The sequence below is a fragment of the Cygnus olor genome, chromosome 16, assembly GCF_009769625.2.
Source record: "Cygnus olor isolate bCygOlo1 chromosome 16, bCygOlo1.pri.v2, whole genome shotgun sequence".
NCBI classification, from domain to species: Eukaryota; Metazoa; Chordata; class Aves; order Anseriformes; family Anatidae; genus Cygnus; species Cygnus olor.
Genome location: NC_049184.1, coordinates 1,601,847 through 1,629,246, shown reverse-complemented (window position 1 = coordinate 1,629,246; position 27,400 = coordinate 1,601,847). Strand labels below are relative to the sequence as shown.

The following is a 27,400-nucleotide window of genomic DNA, read 5'->3' as shown; positions in this document are numbered from 1 at the left end:
GCCCAAGGTCACACAGTTCCCAAAATCCAAATGCACTGCGAGCCCTGGAGTCCCAGCAGTGTGGGCTTCAGAAACATCAAAGGCCACACAGATGCCACCAGTGAGATCAACTGTTGTGAAATGTTCTGCTTGTACTAAGGTATTAGTCCTCAAGACAGTAGTACAGAGGTTTCCAAAAATGTTCATCTCGGTATTCCTTTGAAAACCTGTTACCATCTCTCCACTTCATTGGCAAACTGACAATACTATTTTCTTTCAAAGCAAAGAAGATGAACAGTTTTTTTTTCACTGTGTCATAAAAGAACTAAGGCATGCAGCTGATCAGCTGGTAGTATTATCTCTCCCTGTGTTATCTGTGCTGGAAGACTGACTGGTAATGGTAGAAATAATAGTACTGCTTTTATTTTCTCTCTCTTTTTCTTTTTTTTGATGGTATGATTAATCCTGTCTCCTTGCACTCTTGCACTCCGTTGAGTGCAGAGAATAGAAACAAACTGTATCCTCATTCCCAGTGACCCTCCATCCCGTGTACTTATGCAGCAGCAGTACCCAGAAAAGCAATTGAAATGAACATCTCTTTGAGGGGTTTCCTATACTACCATCAGCCTTTCTACAGCCCCACTTGTGTTCTTCTAGCATCCCTGAAACAACACAAAGTGCTAGAGGATGCTCCCAGATCTGGGACTTTTAGATCCGTGCTCCACAGAGGGCAGGAGAAGGACAGCATTTGTCAATAAGAGAACTGAAAAGATCTGTCATGCTTACACATCTCTGGCATGCTACAGAAGTACCAGATTCTCTCTCTCTGTTGCTTCCCTTCATGTTCACCTTTCCTTCTTTCTAGCGACTCTGTTGGATCCAGAACAAAACATCGGATTCCACCTCTGGTGCATCCACTGAGTCTCACCTGCTATACACCAGGTCTCCATTCCCATTCTTCCAAAATGCAGGCAGGGAGTAACCGCCTGGTCCCCTGTGGTATCCGTGAGGCCCACATGACCCATGGAGGTCTCAGCCATGATGCAGGGACTCATCCGCAATCACGCTGGCCCTGGAGCTGCACACCTTGGGCTTGAGAGGAGGGAGCTGGCCCACACTGACTAGCTGTCCCCTGGCAAAGCGGGGAGCCCACCCTTCTTAGGAGCTTTCTCAGCTAAAGGAGGAACACCGCTTTATGGTATGGCTGGGCAGGAAAAACTTCTTTCATCCTACAGATTTTTCTGAGTACAAAAAAATGCTTTGTTTTGAAGTGGAGCGAATGTCAGGCTTCTTAATGTTTGTTTTTTTTCCAGAGGGAAACTGGGCTGCAGGCACCACATCTGGAGCATCTTGCAGAGCCCTAAACTCTCATCCTTCTTCTGCCTAAGGTCAGCCCAGGAATTTTGGACCCACTTTTATTGACCCCAAAGCAGAGAACTCAAATGCAAGGTGAATCACCTTGTTACAGAGCCCAGGAAAGCATTTCTTTTTGTTTAGAGCAAGGATTTCAGCCATGGACTCCTGTCTTCCAGGCAAGTGCTCTGTCACCTACCTGGGTATCAGTCGGTCATTCAAAGGATGTCTGCAGAAAGGGCGTGAGAAACCCTTCCTGCCACCTAGTGATGCTCACAAGGACCCAGCTGCCCAGCTGCTGGGTACACTGTGAGTGCTGGGGCTTGTTCTGCAGACTGTAGTGCACTTTACCGAAGATATCCAAACTAGCTGAAATTATCCAGTTCCCTTTAACTGCTGAAATTTAACTTCAGAAGATCAAAGTGCTCTATGGACAGGATTACTAGGAGAGCAAGGGAAGTGAGTCCTTCCTGAGTGCTGAGCTGTTGTGGGTGGACCATCTCTCCTCCCTGAGACAGCTCATTGGCAACTAGCGCATTTAATATGATCAGGGACCTCTCTCCACTGCTGTGGGGTCTGCAGAGCATCCCAATGTGTTTCTCTCACTCTCCCAGGCTCCTTTGGATCATACATTTTGATTTTCACCTGAAGAGCCTTTCCTTTGTACCTGCATAGATGGCTAAGTCCTGAAAAAACATGTACCTCACTGTTTTACAACCCTAAGTTCCCTGTATTTTATTCAAAAGCCTAACTTGCTGGCTGTAGTCCTGTTGGTAGTCTTATTCCTGGAGTGAATATTAAGAGAATAAAGAAGTACCTTTGTTTGCAGGTGGATTGTTCTCTCCCCTGACCTGAAACAAAGGATGTCCTCTGCACTGGCAGGCTTGGAGAGCCGCTTGGCTCACGCAGAGCTGGCCCTGATGGATGCCAAGCCGTGCAGGATGCCTCCAGGCGGGTGTTGTGCAGTTGAGGGAACACTCTGTCAATAGCCGGGAGGACAGTACAATTATATTTTGTCCTCAACTATCGACACAGTGGCTCCTAAATGCCTCCTCTCTCTGTGTTATCTTCACAGGTCACCTTGGTATTCAGATGGTCTGCGACAGAGGAAGCATGAAGGGAGGAGGCTAAGTGCCAGTGGCGGAAGTCACACTCCGAAGGTGATCTGCTGTGACCCAAAAGCTTTCTGACTTTTTTTTTTGCCTTGGTTGTGATAGAGAGGAAGAAAGTCTTCTTCTCCACACAGTGTCTGTAAACTCCCAGCAAGGTGCCTCCCTGCAGAGCAGAGTTTCTGGCTCCAGGGGGTTTCTTGCCTGCTTCTTGTGTGGGAGTGGCTGTAGGGTCAGCCCCAGGGGAGGGTTTGGCCCTGGTGCTGGAATCACACACAATAACTAGGTGCAGACCCAATGACCGGGTTCAGGCTCAATTGCAGACCCAAGCAACAGCCTCTCACTTAATTTTCTCTCAATGAGATTTGCTCTGACTGATTCTCTGAAGTTGCTTGGAAATGTAGTGATAGAGGCTGTGATTTGTGTGCAATACTGCCTAGTTAGTCATATCAAGGGTGGGCGTAATCAGTTTCCATAATAAATACCAAGGTGCCAGCATTTGTTAAGTAACTCTTTGTTCACGGTCATCTCTGCTGCTCATAACGCTGTTACATCCTGCCCTTAGCTGTCTATTTTGAAGGTAGGTTACAGTCATGACACAAATGTAATAGTGATGATTGGCAAACACTATAGGGTCTATTCATTCTGCTTTTATGCCAGGTTGGGCTCCAAAAGTGGCTCATATCTTACAAGAGAGCATCTTTCTTCAGCAATGGGCAGGCTGTGCTACTGCTTTCCATCCCCCTAACTGTAGACCAAATTTCAGTCGCATCTTAGGATTAATTAAAGCCTTTAAGAGTCTCAGGTGCTATTTTAACTTCCTTCTTCACTACGGAAGACTGTGACTTTCGGCACATAAGCCTTAGAGAGTTGAATGTGGCTGCTGTCCTGCAGCACGGGTAGGGTAGGCTGTAGCCTGGTGTACGAGTGGTCCTCGCTTGTGAATCTGAGCCCTTGGTGTAAAAGAAAAAGCACCCCATGTAAACCTTCATCCCCATGGGAAGGCCCTCAAGCCATCCTTTTGCCCAGCCACATTCTGTACTCCAGAGACCTGCCTTTAAAGCATCTAAGTGGGGCATCTCACTCATCTTATCCCTTGTTTAGGGAGAAGAGAACTGAAGCCCAGGGATGCCACGCCTGGGCCTGCCACCTTGAAGTTAGGTGTGGCAGCAGTCAGTGCTGACGTCTGTGTATTTGATTGTGGATCAAGGCCAAGCACCTGCTCAGAAAACCAAACTACAAGAACGGCCTCTCGTGTTCCTTGGGAAAGATGAACCAATTCAAGTTCTCCAAACCCCAGCTGTAAATGAAAGGCAGTACTTTTAATTCCTGGGGTACCTTTTGGCTGGAACAGTTTTACTAAAAATTGCAGTGAGCTTTTCATTTCTGGTTTTCTCTCTTTTTAATATTAAATATGCTTAAAAACTAGCATAGTTTGAACAGGAATGAAGTATGGATACATGCTACACAGTAGATGACACAGGATGGTTTCTTAGTCCTTCCTGATGCTGTAAATCTGTGAAACAAGAAAGGGATTGTTTTTACTAGCTGCAGTCACAAATACAGCTACCGGATGTCCAGCAGCAGGTATACCCTGCAGATCTTTGAAACTGCTGAAGCTGGAGTCCACAGCTTCTCTCTGCACTGCACATCCCCTTGTCCCCTCTCATTGTGCACATTGCTATTTCGTTCTTACACAGCTCTCTTTACTCTAGGAAATGAAGCAGTTTTATTTCCTCTGTCACTTACACTGTTGGTCTTTTTCGTAGTGGTATAGAAAGCATTTGGGCTGGAAGGGTTCTCCTGTGTCTCTAGTTGGAACTCCCACCTGTAGCAGACTTTTGCCAACACTACTTGACTCCATTCATGGCTTTCTCTAGTGAGCCCTGAAAGCCTTCAGGCTGGAGAGTCCACCAACATCTTTGGGCAATTTTTCCCAGTGCTGCTCCACCATCCTGTCTTGCTGCCTTTCTGCCTGTCACAGTACCTATCGCTAGTCTGTATGCTGAACCAGAATATCCCATTCCCAAATTGCCTGATTTTGCAGAGTTGCCTGTACTCCTATAGTTTTAATCCATTTCATTAATGCTCTGTTTTGTTATGGTTTTGATTCTTTCCATGACAATTCAGCTGTTCTGACAATTTAGAGATACTCATCTAAAAACAGACTGTTCTGTTGTGTTTTTTTTTAATTATCTCTGTAAACAGGATTTACATGCCGTAAAAAAACCAAACAACTGTATCTTTAATTCACTGAATCTTGAATACCTCCAATGATTGATGAGACATTAAATTTATAGTATATGATTACAACAGTATAGTCCCTATTCTGCACCATATATCAGCTTATGTGTCTTTTTGACCTGTCAGACACATTTAACATTAGTGTCTTTAGATACTATTCCTGTCTCAGCCTTTTTTGCTTTGAAAGAGAGTTTTAAAATATTTTCATCTCCTCATCTTATTACAGTCATCTCTATAAAACTGTATTCTTGCTCTCTTCTCTCAAAGTGTGGATTTTTTGGCTTATTATTTCTGGAAATCCAGAGTGGCTGTTGATTTCAGCATTTCTGTCCATTTGCTGTGTCTGAGATGCAGAACAGCCCAGACTTGGCATTCGCTCCCTTTCTCGCTATGGGTCTTTCCATCAAGCAGTTTGAATACAGCACACACATACATAACACAGTGACTTCTTGGGTCCCTCCCAGACAATTCCCTCTGGCAGCAGGTGTTCCTCTCTGCATTGCAGACTGCTGCCCATCTCACCCTGTTTAAAGGCAACAGTACTCCTTGGAGCCCTCCCTACAGTCATGCTGTGGATTTACTTCTAGCTGCTTCTTAAAATACAGGGATCTTTCCAGGTGTAGACTTTGTGCTGAAACAGTTGGTGGTCCTCCACAAACTACCAAATAGGTGTCTTATGAAAATGCTCCACCATATCAATTAAACTGGCAACCAAAGAAGCTTTTCTGATCCATATATGGCAACAGAAATGCATCTTTGATTTGGTCAGCACGTTAGCCTCTTGCAGAGCAGGGAACAAATAACTACACCTCTGTTGCGCTATTGTAGCAACATGTTGCAATCTCGTTTAGAAAGGTGAACTTTGCAGCAGTCTGCTGGCACAGGAATCCAAATGAGATTTTGCAACATATTTGGGCAGACAAAACAGGCCTCCAGTTTCTTGGCCCATTTAATCTGTCAAAGCAAGAGCTGAAGACCGTGTTCCCGTGTCACAGCTGAACAAACCAGAACTCTGGCCTTCAGTGTATAAGATCAGCCTGGGACCTTTCCGCATTCCCATCCCTTCCTCTGGCAGCATGTCCCACTGTACCAACTCAGTCCTACTTCCATGAGCTTTCCAGCCTAAATCAGAAGTGCCAGCTAGTGTGTAGCTCATTGCAGGAGTTGCTTTTGCACATACTTCACATGACAATACGTTGCCTATGGCTGTATTAGCAAACAACATCTATGGCTGTTAGCAAGAAAAATACTAGCACATCTGTAGATGCAGCAGTTATTTAGGGATGGTGTTACAGAGTGCTGAGGACTTGACACTTACTCTGTAAGCATCTGGGGGAATGGGGTTACTGTGGATTATCTCTAGCCTTTCCCTGTGATGCCCATTTGCAGCTGCAGTATCCTAGATGTGCTCCTGAAATGCATTTTTCAAATTCAGCTTCATCCAAAAATAATTTATTTAATGTGTTTTGATGTGAACGAAGGCACAGATATTGAAAATGATTGAGAAATTCTCTTCAAAAGCACACACCTGAGCTCATTGGAAACACTAGTGTAGATGCACCCATACTGACCCATCCAACAAGAGGGGGAGGCACTAATCCTGTTGGCTCCTATGACAGGCAGTACCTGGAAATCTTTGCTGCATACCAGTTGGGGAAAAATTCACAGATCATCAGCAATAGCAGTATCACAGTTTGGGAACTTGATTTAAGAGAACTTTATGGCCTGCTAAGATACTGGGCACTGACCAGCTAAGAATGGAGGAGAATGAGAAATATAAGGTAACAGTGTAATATTTTTATTCATTTAATGTAGGCAAATTATCTGACAGCTTTCCAAGAATAATTTTACACAGAGAATCCTCATCTAAAGAGTTTCCATGAACAATATTCAATGTCTTTTATCATAGTTCTGGAGTAAAAGTAAATAAAAACAATTGTTATTAAAAATTAGAGATGGCACAAAATACCACATGGTAAGGACAAGTCATCTTACAGAAATACAGTTATCCATTTGCAACACTTTATAAAACAGCTGAAAGACTTAAGTTTCAAGATCTCAAAACCAAAAGACATTGTAGCAACAGATGGAATCGGTCCATTTAGCTCATTAAGGGAACTTTAAAGTTCATCCTTATCAAGATCTATAAACACTTACATGTTGAGAGACTAGAGATAGAAAAGGAAAAAAAAAAAAAAAAACAAATCTAAACCTGCACAAATTCAGACAGTAGGTCAGACAGATTTCAGAAGTGACAGGGCTTAATGACTGGAACAATTTGTGCATTACATATTTTATGTAATATCTTGAAGTTTGTAAAGTTTGAAGACTTGAAGCCCAAATGAGATGTCTCTTCCTGGATAATATGCTGTAGCTGCACCAAAAACACTAGACTTGTCACAGGATTCGCAGCTGGAGGTTTCTGGCCTAATTATGCAGGAAGTTGGACTATACTATCTGAGTGGCACTTTCCGAACACAACATCCGTGAAACCTATGGACATAATTCTTGTTAGAACCTTAATAACAATTAAATGTGATGACTTTCTCTGATGACTTCTTTGTCACTATCTGTGATGATTTTCACTGACCCAGTCACCCTTCTAGGACGTGTTAAGCACTCGTTCATTATAGGAACCCTTTGAAAATGTAACATTTAAGATCTAAGTTGATATGTGAGCTTGGAGACCCAACTATCATTTTAGGCACCATAGTTCAGAATGTTCATCTGCAAAACTGTTCTGATCCCACAGGTGCGTAGCCTCCATGAGTATCTAAATCCTTACTAGTAGATTCCTTCTCTGGCTTTGGGCAAGACGCTCATTCTTGCAGTGGCCTGTGAGGACAAGCCTCACCCAGTACAATAATATGGCTGATGTGAAGCACATCAGTGCTTGAACCCCTAAGACAGTGAGACTGATAGCAGTCAGCCCCTGTTCTGCCTGGTGATGGAAGTTTTTTTACTGCAATCTCTTTACATAGCTGCTTAAAAATCACTTTTCAGAAAGAGATGCAAACCATAATCCATGTCAATAAACAATCAAATCAAATCCTATTTGATTACATCAAATGTAAAACTTGCCAAATCTCTTGCTTCTTGTAGCCTTTTGTTTATTGTCATGCTAACTTGGGGCTGTCTCTGAGAAGCAACAAGAAATCTTACCATGATTTTCTTAATTAGGTATGGACCAGATTCTATCACTGTTAGTGAAATTTTCCTGTGGGACAGTCATTTCAAAAGCAGACCTTCGCTCCAAGTCTCAGCTGCTTATATTTATTATAGTTCTTTACATTCTTGCAGCCCTGTAAGATCCACAGAATAATCTGGGTAAGGATCAAAGGGAAGAGCTGTGCTTGTAGGGGGGGGCGGGCATCATCTGAATGACAGAATGAGAGCAAAGGCCCTTATCACAGTTGTTCATTGGAGTTCCTATGGTGTTCTGAAGAGGAAGATTAGTGACTAATCTGCGATAAAGTAATTGCCTTCTAATTTCTAAATTCCTCTGCAGTTTTCCTTAGTTTGCAGCAGTATCTTCAGTATAACTTTTTTCTGGTTGTTGTTGTTATGGACTAATAAACATTTCTGTTCAATGGCTATTATGTTTAATTTCATTTGGGAATGTGATTGGTGTGCATCCTCCTTTTATCTACAGCCTCCTTGGAAAGACCTACAAAAACATACTGTCTCTTCTTCAGTTCTTATCCCTTGTTTGTTTTGAGACCTCTTTCATGTGTGTATACATCTTGTTCTGCTTCCCATTTCTAGGGAATGATCTAGGGAATGTATATAGTTCATAAAGAATATATACGTTCCTCGCAACACACTTCATCCAGCCTGTTGCCTTTTAAAACCTGAGGAAAGCACAGAAAGTCCAAAACTGCCCACTTCACTAAACATTTTTCTTTTCAATTCTAGGTCCTCCTGTTGAGCCCTTGGAGCCAACCAGGCCTTTACCGACTCTTCCTGTTCGCAGAATTCACTCGACTTCGGAAAGAAAACACGAGAGACAGCCACGACCTCCTAGTCCTCCTCTAGGTGACAGGCCATCTCCTCCTGGCATGAAACCGAACATCTGTGATGGCAACTTTAACACTGTGGCTCTCTTTAGAGGAGAAATGTTTGTTTTCAAGGTACTAAAAATTCTTGCTTATCTCATGGATGGCTTTCTTTAGTTTCATTACTGGAAAAGATGAATAAAAGTATAAGGTAGTTACCATTACATTTGAAATGTCTCTAAAGGTAGCTCTGTTCCTCTGAGGCTGATAAATGAGTAACATTAGAGGGAACTGTAAGCAGACTGGCTTTGTAATATTTTGAAATGATGCCTAATGGGATTTACGGACTAAACAGAATTTGGTGTCTGTTCACCAAAAAGTGAACTCATCAGTCTCACGTCAGTGCCTGGTAAAATTATGGAGAAGTTGATCCTTGAAGTTCCTGAAGCGCAGTTGGGGGACAATGCAGTCATTGGTCCCAGCCAACATGGTTTCACGAGGGGTAGGTCCTGCCTAACAAATTTGATTTCCTTTTATGATAAGATCACCCATCTAGTCAATCAAGGGAAACCAGTAGATCAAGGGAAACCAGCTGATGTGATCCTTTTGGATTTCAGTAAAGCTTGTGACACAGTTTCCCATAGGATCCTACTGGACAAAATGTCCAGCATACAGCTAAACAAAAATGTCATACGATGGGTGAGCAATTGGCTGATGGGTAGGGCTCAAAGGGTTGTGGTAAATGGGGCCACATCAGGCTGGCGGATGGTCACTAGTGGGGTCCCCCAAGGCTCCATTTTAGGGCCAGTCCTGTTCAATGTTTTTATAAACGATTCAGATGTAGAACTAGAAGGTGTTTTGAGCAAATTTGCCAATGACACTGAACAGAGTTGTGGACTCTGTTGAGGGTGGAAAGGCCTTGCAGAGAGATCTGGACAGATTGGAGAGCTGAGCGATCACCAACAGTGTAAAGTTTAATAAGAGCAAGTGCTGGGTCCTGCACCTGGGACGGGGCAACCCTGGCTATATGTACAGATTGGGCGACGAGACGCTGGAGAGCAGCCCCGCAGAGAGGGATCTGGGGGTTGTGGTTGACAGCAAGTTGAATATGAGCCAGCAGTGTGCCCTGGCAGCCAGGAGGGCCAACCATATCCCGGGGTGCATCAAGCACGGCATTGCTAGGTGGTCGAGGGAAGTGATTGTCCCACTCTACTCTGCACTGGTGCAACCTCACCTTGAGTACTGTGTGGATATTTGGGCACCACAGTACAAAAAGGATGTGAAACTGTTGGAGAGTGTCCAGAGAAGGGCTATAAAGATGGTGAATGGCCTAGAGGGGAAGACATATGAAGACCAGCTGAGGTCACTTGGCCTGCTCAGCCTGGAAAAGAGGAGGCTGAGGGGAGACCTCATCGCGGTCTACAGCTTCCTCACGAGGGCGATTGGAGGGGAAGGCACCGATCTATTCTCTTTAGTGACCAGTGTTAGGACCCGCGGGAATGGTGTCAAGCTGAGGCAGGGGAGGTTTACGCTAGACATCAGGAAGAGGTTCTTCACCGAGAGGGTTGTTGCACACTGGAACATGCTCCCCAGGGAAGTAGTCACTGCACCAAGCCTGTTGAAGTTTAAGAAGCGTTTGGACTGTGCACTTAGTCACATGGTCTGAATTTTTGGGTAGACCTGTGTGGTGCCAGGGGTTGGACTCGATGATCCTTATGGGTCCCTTCCAACTTGGGATATTCTATGATTCTATGATTCTGTGAACTGGACACATTGGCAGAAAATTCGGAGACCATTAATCTGAGAGAGAAGCCACCCTTAAAGACAGAAAGCAATGCTAGTAACAGACAGGGATTAAGCCTCATGGCCTCCAGAGATAGTATACACCAAACCCTGGGCTTCAGGGAATACTCAACATACTTGCAGCTCTTGGGGATTTTGGGTCAACCTTGCTCATAAAGTGCAGCCAGGGAAGAAGAGGCTTTGCTCAAAGACCTACGTTAGATCACCTTGCATCTGGAAAACCATGGTCCTGCTCCCAAAATACCCGAAGCTTTCACTCTGCCCACTGGGTATGAATGTGAAGTGGGAAATATGGAAGGTTATTAAATGCACAAAACACATCAGCCACAGAAAATGTCTGAATTGAAAATTGTTGAAGGCCAGGATGGTATTTGGAGAAGTATCACAGACTCTGTCCTCCTCTTACTCTTCCCTGAGCATCCACTATGGCTTTAACTAATGATCTTATATCTACAGGGATATTTAATAACTCCTTTGTGCCTATGGAAGTTGTGTGTTTCACACAGTCACCAAGTGGCATACACTGTATGGCTGTCCTAAGGTCAGATAGTTGAGCAACAGCTCTCCTGGGAGGTCATTACACTTATAACTGTAAACTTGCTTCCCTCTGCTTCTTTTTCTTCTCCTTCTGTCCACCCTTTTTCACAGTACCAATAATCATCTTGTTACCCTTTTGGCTGCCATCTCCCTCATGAAGTGCTTCCCTCACTGGAATTGGTGTTGGGCAGCATTGGAGCTCTCATCCAAACCAGGACTTCTGCCTTTAATGGCTACAGGCTTAGGCATGGATTAGTAGTGCTTGATGCCAGATCGCAAGATGAAAGTACACAGTCTGAAGAGCTTTCTGATTTTCTCAGGATCGCTGGTTCTGGCGTCTGCGCAACAACCGGGTGCAGGAAGGATATCCCATGCAAATTGAGCAGTTCTGGAAAGGCCTTCCCGCAAAGATTGATGCAGCCTACGAGAGGTCTGATGGAAAATTTGTTTTCTTCAAAGGTACAGTATATTTCAGTATGAGCCTGCTACACCTGCTTCGCATCACACAATTAAAGCATTAAGATGGTGAAAACAGGTTCACTGAATCCCTGTCCTTTTCCAAGGGGGCACTTCCAGCAACCAGTTTCCTGTTTCACTAACCAACTTATCAGCTTTGATTTCAAATCAAAGAGGCAGAAAAGATGTGTCATTGCACAGCAGAACCAGCGCCTCTCCTTGCTCATTTGCCAAGTGCAGACTGCTGCAGAACAGTGCAGATCACTTGTGCTGCGCGGCCTCCTATACTGCTAGCCTATATACCATCGTATTCAGGGACAGATCTGCTCTCCTGGGTCACAGTCTGCTACAAAGGGAGTTCAGTGAGTCAGTCAGTTGCAACTTGGGTTGAAAGTTCAGCTACAGGACCTACTGCAGTCTTGAAAAAATCTCTATCCACATGCAGAAGTGCTTGGGTGACTATTTGCCATGCAGCTGAGTCACACCGGGCTCATTTTCTCCACCCTAGAGGCACTAGCAATGGTAGTTGCTGTGACAACACCCCTAAAACATTTTAGTCCAGTAAGCAAGGTGGGCTGTACAAGAATAAATGGAATAGGGAGGCTGTTAGCACAGACCTGTCTTTTTCTTACATATTCTTGCTGCATTTTTACTAATGGTTGTTAGTCCTTCTAACAACTGAGCCAGACATAAAAGTTCTCCTTTGATTTTCACCTTCCAGTGTGATAGCCGATCCTTAACATATTCCTTAGTGTGGGTTGGCCTTGCCAGGACAATCTCTGTATAAAGCTAATATAGTTCAGTAGATATTGACTTCCATCAAGTAATGAGAAATAGTTCCTGTTTCTCAGGGAATGTGAGGCTCCTGCCTGTCTCCTTGAACATATTGTGGCATGGTGTTGGAGCTTCTCCAGATACAGGGCAACCCCAAACCACACTTCTAGACAGGTATGAAGGTTTTGACACCTTGATCAGAAGAGTCTGGGGAAATACTAGGAAGAATGTAGTCAGTATCCTTGAGGAAGACCTTTAATTGTGGCCACTGCGCTTTAATCAAAGGCTTCCATTAAACATCTGTAACAAGAGGTTGTTCATAATGAGATCAGTGAGGCATCAGTATGGCTAGTTGACTTAAAGCATGTTGGTGGCTTTTATGGAAGGTAGATGGCACTTGATTTATAGTCCTGGTCCTTGTTCTAGTGTAAGAGGGGCACACAGCTGTTTCCTACACATTGTTTCCTGTCTGTGCAATGTGAGCTTCTGTGTCATGATCTGCTCACATCTTTTCGAGGTGCTGGAAAAATGTGTTATGGGTGCTTTCTCTAAAGAGTCCATGTGGCCATCTTTATGTGAGGCCCATATCAGCTCCTTGCGCTGTGACAGTTCCTGAACATAATCAAATTGTAAGCAAGGAAGAGTAGCTGGAAAGCATCACCGTGCCCCTGTACAGAGGCAAAGTACATGTGGTCTTCTAATATACTGCATGCAGCTTCAGTCCCTCAGCTCAGTAAAATGTATTAAAACTAGAGAAGGCTCTAAGAAAGGCAATGGAAATTAGCAAAAAGTATGGACTGGCCTTCTACAAGGAACAATTAAATATCCTAGAACTCCTCAGCCTGAATGAGAGCTGACAAAGGCAGGATGTGAGAGAAGCCTTTTAAATCAAGACTGGCCTAGAGAATGTGAATGGGAAAGCATTGTTTAACATTCACAAAACAAGAGCTAGAGAGTGTCAAATGAAATCAAAAGGTTTCAGGCTTAAAATGCCAAGGAGGAACTTTTCACATAATACAGTTAAGCCCAGAAGTCACCACCATGCTCTAGTTCAGTGTAGGTGTTTTGCATTTGTATAACTTTAACTACTAATTAGGCATACTCATTTGTTGCTTGTGTCCCTGTTCATCTCCAGGAGATAAATACTGGGTTTTTAAAGAAGTGACAGCAGAGCCAGGATACCCACACAGTTTGGTGGAGCTGGGTAACTGTCTGCCCCGGGAAGGCATTGACACGGCTTTGCGCTGGGAGCCTGTAGGCAAAACCTACTTCTTCAAAGGAGACAGGTATTGGAGATACAACGAGGACAAGAGAGCAACGGACCCAGGATACCCAAAGCCCATCACTGTGTGGAGAGGAATCCCTCAGGCGCCACAGGGAGCTTTTATCAGCAAAGAAGGCTGTATGTATCTGTAATCATTATCCAAGTTAGGTCAATAATATCTCATCTAGCTTAGGAGTTGGGTTGTTGCGTTTGGGGCGTTTCAAATTTTTCCACTGAGGTAGGACTCACATCTCAGGCTGCCCAAGGCCACAACGATACCTGCAAGCACAGGCAGTCTGCAATTCTTCCTGACCGTCATCCCAGCCCAGGTACCTCCAAGCCACTAAACCACATTACTCTAATACTAGCAATTTGGGTTGGGAAAAGGACTTTTCTGGTTTTGCTTCCACAACAGTCCCTAACCAAGCATTCCCAGGCTGTGACTGTGAGGATGCCATACCTTATTTTTTTTTCCTCCTGTTCTTGTAGCTGTAGCTAGCTCAGTTGCTCTCTCCCTATTACAGGTTCCAACCTTCTGGATGTACTTTGAAGTTAGACATGCCCTAAGCATGGGTTTGGACCTCTAGAGGCTCCTTCCAGTGCATTTCTTTCTCTGACTTGAAGATTTCTTCCTCTTCCTCCAACTGGGGAAGAACTAACAGAAGGGGTTTGTCCATTGAGCCCTTGTTTAACTTGAGGGCTGTGGTGTGAGACAAGGGCTTTAGGGTTGGGCTTTCCAATACATCTGGAATACTGCAGCGACAGCCAGCCAAGCAGGAGACTAGATAAAGGAGAGCCATCACTTTCACCGCTGTTCCTTTCCCTTTCCTTTCCCCCCCCCCCCCCAATCACTTAAGAGTGATTAAAAAAGGAATCTTGGAGTCCTCTGTAGAGATGAGGGATACTTCAGACAACATGTAGCATAAACCATCTGCCTGTTATTAGCAGCAGGACAAGACTTTCTTAACTAAGTCCAAATCTTTCAGATTCTGTCATCAAAAGGACTCGTTTTATTCAGTATTTGCTCTCTCAGATGGGGTAAAGAGAAACACTTGTGTATCCAGCCAAATACTATCACACCCAGGCAAACACTGTCATTCTTCAGACTGTTAACAGCTTGGTAATGATGAGTAAATATTACAGATGCTTTAGTAAAAAACAAATCACTGCAGAACACTTACGTTAAAATTTAGGTGGAGAGAAGTGAGGTCAGTATTTTTGTTATTCACAGCTTAAATCCTGTCATCAGCTTGTCTTGGCCAAGGGGAGTGGTGTTCTGTGAGCAACATAGCCCCCACAAGCCAAACAAGAAGTTAGGGCTTCTCAAATCAGAGAATCGTAGATAAAATCAGGATTGTTTGGGTTGAAACTGGTCCTTAAGGATCATTTAGTTCCAACCCCCTGCCATGGGCAGGGACCCCTCCCACCAGCCCAAGCTGCACAAAGCCCCATCCAGCCTGGCCTTGGGCACTGCCAGGGATGGGGTATCCACAGCTTCTCTGGGCAGCCTGGGCCAGCGTCTCACTGTCCTTAAAGAACTTCTTCCTTACAGCTAATCTAAATCTACCCTCTTTTAGTTTAAAGCCATTACCCCCTGTCCCCTCACTACAACCCCTGACAGAGTCCTTCCCCAGCTTTCCTGTAGGCCCCCTAAAGGTATTGGAAGGCCGCTGTGAAGTCTCCCCAGAACCATCTCTTCTCCAGGCTGAACAACCCCAACTCTCTCAGCCTGTCTCCATCGGACAGGTGCTCCAGCCCTCTGATGATCCTCGCAGCCCTCGTCTGGATGCACTCCAACAGGTCCATGTCCTCTTTATGTGGGGGGGGGCCCAGAGCTGAACACAGTGCTCCATGTGGGGTCTCGCAAGAGCAGAGCTGAGGTGGGCAATCCCCTCCTTCGCCCTACTGGCCCCACTTCTTTTGATGCAGCCCAGGATATGGTTGGCTTTCTGGGATGCAAGCACACATGTTGAGCATCCCATCAACCAACCCCCCCAGGTTCCTCTCCTCAGAGCTGCTCTCAATCCATTCTTCACCCAGCCTGTATTTGTGCTTGGGATTGCCCCAGCCCAGGTGCACAACCTTGCACTTGGCCTCGTTGAGCCTCATGAGGTTTGCACAGGCCCACATCTCAAGCCTTTCCAGGTCTATCTGGATGGTATCCCTTCCCTCCAGTGTGTTTCTTCTTCTAATCAGGCTCTAAAAATGTCATCTTATTTCCATGGCTTTGGAATACCCTAGATGAATGCACTCTTGACCCAGAGAGCTACCACCCTCCAGCCTTTCAGGCTCTCTGTACACCCTCACATGTGCACAATTTAACCTGTTGGAAATGGTGTGATGAGAAATATTCTCTGTTTTGTCTCCTAGTTTATACTTACTTCTACAAAGGGAAGGAGTATTGGAAATTTGATAACCAGAGGCTGAGTGTGGAGCCAGGCTATCCCCGGTCAATCCTCAAAGACTGGATGGGCTGTAACCAGAAGGATGTTGAAAGAAGCAAAGACAGGCGCCTTCCTCACGATGATGTGGATATTATGGTGACAATAAACGATGTGCCTAGCACTGTAAATGCAATTGCAGTTGTGATCCCTTGCATTTTGTCTCTGTGTATCCTTGTCTTGGTGTACACAATCTTCCAGTTTAAAAACAAAGAGGTGCAGCAAAATGTTGTGTATTACAAAAGACCTGTCCAGGAATGGGTATGACACAGTCAGCTGCACATTTCAACTCATTGATCTGATGAGGATATGGACAAAAAAAAAGCATTAAAAAGCCTACCAAACAAAACTACTTCAGTGACTTACAAGTTTTGGACATCCTGGGACCGAAAGAAGCAGAAAAACTGGAAAAAATACAGGCAGCCTTGCAATGTGGAGCCTGATTCCTTCTAACTGCCTCAGTCGTGTCAGTCTTGGTGTGCCATTCTCCACAGGCTCACTCTGCAAACATCAGAGACTTGAGACTTCAGATTTTCTTCAAACGTTTCAACTGACCTGGGAAACTTCCTTCAGTTCCCTGCATCAGTGCTCCCTGTTAAACCCAGCATTCTCCAGTGTAGCTAAACCACCTCTGAACAGAACCATTTTTTTAATAGCTGTCTCATAAATGAATTAAGATCATGGAATCTATGAACAGGAACAATTCAGTACTGTAAGAAGACATTCTGATGCTGAGCCATTCTAAAAGATCTTCTTTGTTTATTACAAAAAACAGGGAATTACCTGGAAACAATTTTCCAATACCTGCTGGTCAGATGTTTTGTACATTCATAACTAATCGATGCTGCCACTCAGCACAGTGCATGAGGAACCATTAAGTACTCCAAGAAGTAAATGAGTGCAGAGCAGAAGCTCAAGAAGCACCAAAACAGACACCGTAACGTTACTTGGTGATATCAAGTCCTAGATTGGGACAATCTAAAGACAAAAAGTAATTGAGTCTAAAAAAAAGGGGGGGGGGGGAATATGCTTTTGTTTTGGGAGCCATTAATGAAATATTTAGATGTTATATGATGTTGTTTTAAGCTCCCATCAGCCAGAAACAATGAACCAATAGTTACCAGTATAACGAAAAATGTACAGATGTAGACTGCACTCTGCCCCTGTTAAGATGCTGGGAAAAGATGAATTGTTGTTATGTGGCATGTGTAACTAGACCGTGGAATTTGTATGTTGGGTTTCAGGAAAATGGAAATGTTTTTTCTTTGGAGTGAGGTCGTCAGTATATTTTGCTGAAATAGTCAAGATACGGTAAGAATTAGGCCTGTTTATAAAACTAAATCCAATCCCTGTAGATGTTACAAACATCGTATGCCTTTGAAATTTGTTGTTTGTTTGTTTTTGCTCACTTCTTCACGTGCAAGTATTTGGCAAGGACCAAAGGAAGCATGCTACACAGTAGAATGAGTTCGTCACTAGCCACATTTGACAGAGCCATAAAAATCAGGTAAAGACTAAATATAAACCTGAACTTTCAGTTAGTAACTTTTCACAACTCTCCCCACAACAGTAGCTTCTGCTTATCCCTGTTACAACTGTAAATGGTTTCGGATTTTGTGTCCTAACCACAAACTTAGTCCATTTTCTTATTGATGCCAATACTCCTACCATGTTAAATAAGAGCGGAAGAGTCTCTTACAATGCAATCTAACGGTGAAGTCCTGCCCAGTACAAAAGTGCCATTCATGTAAGCGTATGAACTGCTTTGCACGCTCACTATAGGGAATAGGTGATGAGTGTAAGCCCTCTGCCTATAACTGTAACCTTTTATTCAGTGCAATGGAAGTTCAATGCACGGAATGTCCAAGTAGTATAGAAAAGTACAGCTCCATGTCAGCTATGGAAAAAAATCCAAGGATTTTTATTTTCTTGACAAACATGCTATAAATATTTGTAATTACAATGATGAGGAATGAAGAAGCAGAAAGATTGGTAGCATTCTGCATTTCTAACTAGGATTCAACTATTGCTATGATTAAGCCAGATAGACAAATAGATACTTCTTAGTGAAGCCCGCTAGGACTGCATAACGTGGTCCCAAACTGTATTTTGTCTTTCATAATTAATTTCCATAGCCACGCTGTTTATTGTGTTTAAAAAGTATTACAAACATATTATGAAATAAGCGAGAAGCTAGTAGATGCAAAACTGAATTTTAGTGAAAAAATGTGGTTATGTCTCATGATGGATGAAGGAGTGCAAAGGACCAAATGAAATCAGAGCTACTAATTAGACACTCTCCCCCACATGCTACTCTGTATGTTGCTATGTGTACTATATATGTGGTAGAATGCACACTATGAATGCCACAGCCACATGGCACATCAAACTCATCTGTACGCTGCCATCTCTTCTGGGACCGTGACAGCCCAAACCTTTGAGCAACTTCCAACAGCCATCATTAAAAAAAGAAAAAAAAAAAAAACAACCTAGAGAAATGTCTGTTTTTGGTGGTGTGGGGGAGGGGTGTTTTTTTTTTTCCTACTGCCCAACTGTAGATATTTTTCTTCAAAATCTTATACTTAGTGCCAAGTTGTACAAGTAGCGTAGCATGTGCATGATGCTGGTCTGAAGCAAGCTCAACTGTTTCCTCAGACAGCTATATATTGCCCTGTAAAATCAGGCACCCTACTGCAATAAGGTAAGCCTTCTGCCCTATAGTGCCAGAGTCCAGTGTTCCATGAAGAACTGATGCTTTAAAGAACTGGAGAAATAGTTTGGTGCCTTTTATAACCACCTTGTAACTGGCTGCTGATGCACACTGAACTGCTTGTTCAGTGCACCCGCTGGGTGCAGGTAAATGTTATATATTTGTCCGTGATTTCCAGGGGCATAAGATGTTTCTGTAAGCATTTTAGTTGCTGAGAAACAGCCCTCAACAGCTACAAGCGTTGGCACTTGGGAGGGCTGAGGCAGGTAGGTGAGCAGTTGGCCAATTTACTCTGCAAGTACAACCCAGTTCACTCCATTGTCATCTCACTTTTAGTTAGATTAACACCTGCGCAATCCTGGAGTGACCTGGATCCAGACACAAATGTTAATATTCACGTAGGGAACAGTTCCTTATATTCCCATGTCTGAGCTTTTTGCTGAGATCCTGTCCAATGCAAAACAAGCACATCACCCGAGTACTGACTCAGCATGCCTTCCATCAGCACCTCCAGGGACAGGTGGCCATGTTCCAGTTCTTGTCTGGACACACAGCACCAGGACACATTGCCACCACAGGGGTGCAGGGAACATCAGTGCTTACTCAACTGATATACACTGCCCTGCAGTATGGGTCATTTGTACAGAAGAGAGTCCTGGCATGCTTACCTTGAGCACAGCAGTTTCAGCTCCTCCAAGTAGCAGCCCATTTTTTTTTCACTCAATATTTTTTTCCTCCACAATTTGACCGTGAATAATTTGATCACCAGTAAAAGTACATTCATTTTTCCAGATAAATATGCAGGGAAATATAATCAGCAATTAATCACTACAGTTATACAATTGCTACAGTCAGAACAGAGGTGGACCTCCACTCTTAGAAGGATCAGCTTCTGCCTTGTAATTAGTCATTAAACCTCAAGGGAAACTCCCATCTCACACCTTTCCATCACCACATCAGTCAGTCCTCATCCCTATTAGTCAGAATGAGTCATTTTGAGTAAACTTCGCTCCACTAATCCACTGCCTGTCCTTAAACAGGACACAATAAGCTGAACATCATGGCTTCCAGCAGAGCTCCCTATAAAAATCCAGTGAAAAATTCAGCCTTTTGCTCTTTTTCCCCCATCCTCTAACACACAAAAGGGCCTCCCTCTCATTCCATAGGATTATCCAGGGTCTTTAAAAGCCTTTGGCACAAAACCTTGCAAATACCTTTCGGAAGTTCAACAGATTACAAAGAAACTTCATCTTTAAATAACTCCATAGGCTTTGTGGGACTTGCCATTAAAGCACCAAGTTTATGCTCTTGCATGCTATCATGTATCCATGTTTCTACTACTTTCACTCTTTAATACAGTTTCTGATAGTTTTCTTTGTACACAGGTCAACCTTACTAGTTCAGAATTCCCACAAACCCTTTGTTTAGAAGTGATAACATGTTTGCCACCTTCCAGTTCCCACGTTTCAATGCAATATTCATAGGAGGTCATACATCACAGTTAGCAATACCCTATTCTTCTGTCTCTTACTCTTTGGCATATTTCTATCACCAACACTGTCCCAGTATCTTTCTTATTTAAGGATTTGGATTTCACAGAAACTGGATTACTTCTTGCTTACCTCTAAGCAATTTTAAACACGTATCAAGTTCACTAATACAAACTAGGATTTCTGCATAATGACTGTAATTAAAAAAAAAAAAAGTAGAGACAAAAACTGCAGTCTTACTCATTTCACACTTGATGAATATATGCTAACACCCACAGCGATGGTCAGACTTTACCATTTATTCCTAATCAGAGCCCTATGAGGTGACCAAAGAAAACCAGTTCCTGACTCTAAATACTGAGATTTGCTAAGAGGAAGAGACCTGGAGTCAGTGACAAAAAAGGTTGTCCACTGCATTAAAGGGGCCATAGACACCAGAAATTGTTAGCCAAATTATATGAAGAACTATAACCTGCTTACAGGCTTCTCCAGTGGCAGAGAGCAGGCAAGCTGTCTGGAAATGGCAGCCCCTGCCTGTCACCATTCTAGACAAGCTAGATAACAGGGCTTGCTATGATCAGAGACAATCCTATGCCAATCCTCACTTAAAAGTCTGAGGAACAACCTTTAATCAACCCAAAACTTATAAATCGTTCCCTAAACATCCAGATAGTCCAACATATGTGGAGGTTTATTTAATGTTCTACAGAGCCTGAAACACCAGGGCCAAAAAAAAGAGTTCTGCCCAAACTGCCTTCACGACTGCACTCCTCAAGAGAATCCAGCTGAGAATAATACAGCTATATGGAAGCAAGCAGGCAGCTTCCACATACCCTTTGGAGAGGAAGTAGAGGCATTTGTATGCCTTCAGCATACCTGTAACAAGCAAGCACAAGAAAAGCAACTGAAATGAGAGATCAAGGAGCAACAGCTGTGTTTAGAAGTAAACGACTATCTTCTACCTGAAAGCAGCATTTACATCACCGTCACTGCTAAACAAAGGCAGAACTCTTCAATAGCAAGCTCCCAAGCCCAAAACATATTACTGAATGCAATAACTGTTTAGAACTGCATTACTTAACCTTTGTCTTCAAGGTAACTCAAGATGACATTCTTCAACCCTTTTTGATGTGCTGACTTCTAAGAGTTTTCCAGTGTAGGTGGCCAACTCCTGTACAGCACATTTAAGCCTACTGGCAACTGCACGTTTTTCAAGGCTCTTTTGCAGATGCCTCTGAAGTAGCATATATGTCACCAGACATCCGCAGACACCAGATCAAATACCACTGCTTTGGAAGCAGTCACACTTGGCTGTTAAGTCCCTGTATTGACTTCTTAGAGAAACTCCATTTCTAATCTGAGCTAATCACTTCAGAATCACCAGCCCTATGAGAATAGCTGCAAGTCAGGTCACAAGAGCAGGTGATGCTTTCTGAATTCTTTTTTGGCAAGTAAACTACTATGTTTTTGGTATAGAAAACGCAAGGGGCTCTTAAGTTCACTTACAGCAGAAATATCACTCTTCAGCAAGACTGTGAAAAGAGAAGGCAGTGCCATATACGTGCTTAAACAGCCTTCTGTGCAGCAGAACACCGATCTGCTATATAAGGCAAAACAATCTCTAGTGATCAATATCCAAAAGACAGAAGTAAATATTGTGGGCTAAATTGAGGGCCTCGGTCAGCATCACAAAGAAAGAAAGCACAGCTGAAGAAAAACTGGAGAACATTAGCAAAGGGTTAGAAAGCATTCCATATTTGTAACTTAGATATGTTATTTGTCACGTTTTGCAACAATACTTAGTTTACAAAACACTACAAATTTTTTTGGTAGCCTCCTCCCGGTGCTGGGCCTGCAGAAACAACAGAAGATCTAGATGTCTGTAATCCAAAGTGCTGCTTGACACTTCACTTCTTAGGAGCTTCCTGAACCAACACTGCTCATGTCAAGCTAAAAAGAAAAAACAGAAATGAGATTTAGCAAATGAGTGCCAGAGTGCAGAAAACATTTCCAAACACCAGTATAGTCAGTTCTCAACCTCCACTTACAAAGGACCAGTAGCAAATTTGCCTTCCTAGAACATACGAGTTTGTGAAAAGAGTGAAGGAGACCTGGTGACTGCTAACAGCTAGCTCTAAGAACACATTTGTCAAGTTGGCAAAGGCAACAAAATCAGTCTTGTCCAAGCAGTTATTAAAAGCTTAGCAGAAGTTTAATTATGGTTTTATGCTGTGCTCAGAAGCACCAGGCCTTTACACAGGAACTGTGAAGGTACGAATAACTCTTTCAAACAGTTCTTCATTGAAGGAATTCCTTATTCTTTCTCTATGCCATAAACCATTCCCATACATTTTTATGAGAACTGAGAACTCTGTAACTAAATTGCAGTGGCCTAAGTAGCTCAAGAGCACACCTCTAGCATTACAGCAATGATAAGAGTTACAATCAGTTGAAAGTCCAAATAAAGTTCGCATTGGACATTCACGTATAGAAATGCCTAAACCCTGTAAAATTTTTTGCATACATCAACAAATGGGGAAGGTCCTCTATCACTACCAGTCCAGGCAGAAAAAAAAAAAAAGAAAACCTGCATTCCACTAAGCAATAACTTAGACAAAACCTTTGACATAAAGGCTTAAAAAAAAAAAAAAAAGCCAAGATGTCAAGCAAAGTTACTGGCATTTTAACTTTTAAAACAAGATTTGTTTTCCATTAATAAATAAGTAAATAAACAAAATTCATAGGTGTCATAAGCTTAGCACTGGCATTTAGAACAAAAGTATCTGGAAGTTGAAGTGGCTACTTTTATGTTTCCTCAGAAAAAAAATTCTTGCAATTCTAACTGCAACAAGAACTGTTATGCTTTCCATGCATGACCAAGAATGCTTATCAACTACATAAAACAAACCTTTCTGCAACGAGGTAATTCTCGTCAGTAACCCAATAAAAGCAAAGAGGAAGCTAAGAGAGAAATCAACTTTGAAAAACAGCTAGTTTTATAGCTTCCTTATGGTAAAATCTTGCCTGTTTTGACTACTATTATAGACGAAGCTGTATCCTCCTTACCTGTCAATCAAGGAATCTCTCATATTGGTAGCAATGGTACTTGGCTGAGCTTCGTTCAACCTGAAGATACTCTCAATGACAGAGAGCTCTGTGCTGGTTGTGTCCAGTCCACAGAAGGCACACCAGTCATTTACAACCATTCCTGCTGCAATGACCTCACTGCCACGATTCACTGTTCCAGCCTAGGAAAAAAAAATAAAAAAATCAGTAGGAGTTTGCAGAGCACACCAACATAACCACATTTTGTTACGCTTTCTTATTACTAGGTCTTAAGCAGAGGGCCTCAACTCACACCCCTGAAAAGATTAAAGCTTCTGTCATCAACAAAGATTTTACTTAAACACTTAAAAGTCAACAGACAATAGCCTGCAGTATCTGGAAAGAACATTTTGTGACATTCAGTCAAAAATAACAAATCTAACAAACAAGCATAAAGGCATAGCAATCCTGAAATTAATGAATCCAACTGAGTCAGCACAGGGTTTTATTACTAGATTTTTTTGAAATGTGCCTTTAGCCAAACCAGACAATTTCATATTCCATATGAATGGATCAGCAAATCTTGCATAATCTCAGCAGAGCAATGTTTCAGAAGCAAACTAAAGGCTCGTTGCAGCTTATTCAAACTCAGAAAAGGTGGAGAAAACGTCTCAGAAGACTGGCCTCCTTCAGGACTTCTCCTCATCTCCCTTTTGGAACAGCCCTGCAGTGAAAACAGTACCTAGGAGCCCATGAGACTGCAGAATCTTTAAAACCAAAAAATGAGATGGAAGGGAGCAGCAAGAAAAAACACACCCCACAAATGCCTTACCACAAGTGGAACCTGGAGCAATGAAGACAGTTCATCCTGATCATCAATTGAAGTTTTGGGGTGCACAATTCCTCCTTGATTACTAAAAACACAGTAACTTCCTACCAGCACCTGATCTGCTACAGTCTGCCTGAATACTTCAACCTTTAGTACATCTGCCAAGATCTCTTCAGTTTCCTGTGAACAGAGAAAGAGAACAAAATCCTCAGGAAAATGGTATGGTAGAATTTGAACTCAAGCTATTCTTGCAAAGAACAACTAGCTGGGATCCTCCCTTTGAAGGCCTGCTCACACTTTCACCACCCATCGCAATCAAATCATCATAAAATGCTCTTACTCTTCTCGATCAACCTCTGTACTCCAGAGGTGTTTCCACTTACCTGTGCACACTTGAGCTGGAAGCCAGACTACTATAACTAAACACACCACCACTGAGAAATGCTCTTCCTCCCCTTTTTCTGAAGGGTGTTGGCAGTACACCTGTGTGTCAACACCTGTTGTGTAGGTATTCCCCTGTGAATCAGTCCTTTTTTGTCCCAGACCTGAGTACTGTCTTAACCTTCTGCGTAACTCTAAGAACTTCTTTCCCTTCCAGATAAAGCTCAGCAGGTTTTCATTGTAATTGGTTTTGATTTCTCCCTTTCTGGCCATCTCACCACACTTTTTACACTTACTTAAAACATAGTATGCTGCAAAGACTGTTGCCTGCAAAGGCTTTTACCTTGACCTTTTTTGTTTTCTTTGCACTCCCCATTTCTGTCACCATTAGCATAAACTGAAAGAAAACATCAGGACCTTCAGTACCTATAGCCACACAACTCACCTCTCTAGTGCTATTAAAGTATCAGCTCTCAAACATAAACTGGCAGCAACTTCATCTCCCCCGCCCTTGTTTTTAACTTTCATACAGGAACTTCCACTTTTCTTTTACCTTACTGTAAACACACACACTGCATCATCTATGGTCTCTTCCAACTATTAGAAATTTCAACTTGATCAGCAGCATTTTGTAACTACTGCTATAGTCCTGATCAAATTTGTTACGCTCTTTATATATTACACACATAGATGCTCTTTTTTCAGTCAATTTTACATACGCATAGCAAACTGCACTGGACAAGTAACTTCCACATCCCACGGCTTCCCACCATTAACTACAGTATGCCAAACGAGAGCACACACTAAATTTACAGCAGGCTCCACATTCACAAATAACGAAAACTACAGGAGAAGAGGGAGATCAACTGAAACAGAGTCAGAAGTCCCAAATCCAATTCTGTGATTTCTCTCCCAAGAAGAAAGGAAATGTGAGGCAGCAGAGCTTCCTACACAATATTAGCTCAACTGTTAGCATAACTCTTCTGAAATTCATGCTACTTATAGTATGCCTCAATAGCTACAAACTCCAATTGCAGCTTCAGAATAATTTCAGATGCATCCATAAGGAATGTAAAAGCATAAGAGCTGTATACCCTGTCAAGATCTGGATGAACAAGAGCTACGTAGTCATTGCAGGTAGTGACATTGCCTAGTGCTGACAGACGCTCTTCTACTCGCTGAATTCGTACAGAATCTGGAAGGCTATTGCGGATATGTTGAAGCTCTTGGTCTGTTGTACTGCTTGGGACCAACAGCCCGTGCCTGTTCCCTAAAATGACCAAAAAAAGGAAAGTAATATATAAAAAAGAAAAACAATTCCACATTAAAGTAATTTTAAAAGCAACTATTCCCATTGTGCTTACTACTTTACTGCAGTTCAGAAAAAGGCTGGAACTGCCCCGCCCCATCTGTTCATTTCAAGCCCACAAATCAGCCTAAACAAAATAACATGACCACTTGAAAATAACACAGCACCACAGGTGAGGGAAAGCCAGGATGAAGCACAAACTTAAACAATATAAATGGGTAAATGAAACTACTTTTATTCACTACTCTTTTTTGACAGAACCAAAGGAAACACAAGGTTCTCAACGAAACACTTTGTTATGAAATTTCCCCCAGTAGATGCTGGTTGTCCTCACAAAGCCTACAGATTCCACTTGATTTTGTTACTCTCCTTTAGCAAAGTGGTAACATTCGGTAATGTTACCATGGTAACAAAGACATTTTTTTTTTTCAGGAACAAAAAGAAAGCACAAAGCATGCTCTTCTGAATAGTATACCACTAGCTGGAGACAAGTGAAAGAATTTTCTTTGACCTTCACATCTGTAATGTCTCCCTTGCACTCACCCCTCCAGTACTGGCCCTGAACCATTAACCTTCAGAAAAAAATTGAATGGCTTCTCCCAGTTTACCAGAAAGCAGATTTATGTGCATCCATAACCTGTCTTCAGGCCTTGAAAAGCAGACGCCCTTTATTACCCTGTTTTTTTGTTTGTTTGTTTGCTTTTTAGCAATGGAGGAGGAAATTCTTCACTGTAAGGGTGGTGAGGCACTGGCACAGGTTGCCCAGAGAAGCTGTGGATGCCCCATCCCTGGCAGTGTTCAAGGCCAGGCTGGATGAGGCCCTGAGCAACCTGATCTAGTGGGTGGTGTCCCTGCCCATGGCAGGGGGTTGGAACTGGATGGGCTTTGCGGTCCCTTCCAACCCAAACCATTCTGTGATTTTTAATTGGGTGAGCTTCACTTCCTACAGCTCTGCTCCTTCTCTTCACACAGCGTAATCCTGGATGAGGGGTGCCGCTCGTTGGCCTCCCCAGCCCAGTCAAGACCGCGGCGTTTTCCAGCACCAGCAGCACGCGGCTTTTTCCGACTCCCAGCCGAGCACGCCCACCTGCGGGCCCCGAGGCCGGGGACCCCCGCCACCTACCCACACACATCCTGCCGATGATGCGGCAGCCGGCGATGGAGGCGTGCACCACCGGGATGGTCCCGAAGAGCTCCCCCTCGAAGACGCTGGAAGGAGAAGGAGCCGTTAGGGGTAAGCCGCGGGGCCCGCCGGGCCGGGCCGGGCCCTCGCGGCTCCCTCACCTGTAGAAGTTCTCGGAGCCGCCGATAGCCACGAGGCAGTAGGCGTTGGTGAGCTTGGCGAAGCAGCCCAGCTCGTTGTTGTTCTCGAAGCTGGCGCGGACGGCCATCGCGGCGGACGGGAACACGGCGCGACCCCACGCGGCACCGCCGCTTCCGACCCCGGCGGCGGGCGGAAGGCAGCGGGCGGGGCGGCCCCGGCAGCGCCCGGCGGAACAGCGCCGCCGCCCGCCGGGAGGAGCGGGCGCTCTCCCCGCCGCGAGGCGGGAGCCGCCCCCGGCCCCGGTCCCGGTCCCGGTCCCGGCCCCGGTCCCGGCCCCGGCCCCGACCTGTCGCGATTCTTCGGGTCCGTGTGGCGGTGCCGCTGGGCTCCGCAGCCAGCACGGAGCTCCGACCTTTC

The 27,400-nt window shown here is 43.8% G+C and overlaps 2 protein-coding genes across 2 annotated transcripts in view; one reads left to right on the top strand and one right to left on the bottom strand.

The window, feature by feature from the left end:
- MMP24 (matrix metallopeptidase 24) overlaps positions 1–17,863 on the top strand; it is a 50,595-nt gene extending 32,732 nt beyond the window's left edge. Inside the window, exons 6-9 of the mRNA XM_040575338.1 lie at positions 8,601–8,815; positions 11,341–11,479; positions 13,386–13,652; positions 15,885–17,863. Of these exons, the coding sequence (XP_040431272.1) occupies positions 8,601–8,815; positions 11,341–11,479; positions 13,386–13,652; positions 15,885–16,222 (959 nt within the window). The 3' untranslated portion in view covers positions 16,223–17,863. The remainder of the gene's footprint in view (positions 1–8,600; positions 8,816–11,340; positions 11,480–13,385; positions 13,653–15,884) is intronic.
- Positions 17,864–21,891: 4,028 nt separating this feature from the next.
- On the bottom strand, positions 21,892–27,203 carry EIF6 (eukaryotic translation initiation factor 6). The gene is made up of 6 exons (XM_040575339.1): positions 27,004–27,203; positions 26,843–26,928; positions 25,505–25,680; positions 24,033–24,209; positions 23,222–23,403; positions 21,892–22,105 (listed from the first exon to the last, which is right to left on the bottom strand). Exons 1-6 carry the CDS (start codon positions 27,108–27,110, stop codon positions 22,096–22,098), a joined length of 738 nt encoding a protein of 245 aa, XP_040431273.1. The 5' UTR covers positions 27,111–27,203; the 3' UTR covers positions 21,892–22,095.
- Between the last annotated feature and the right edge of the window lie 197 nt (positions 27,204–27,400).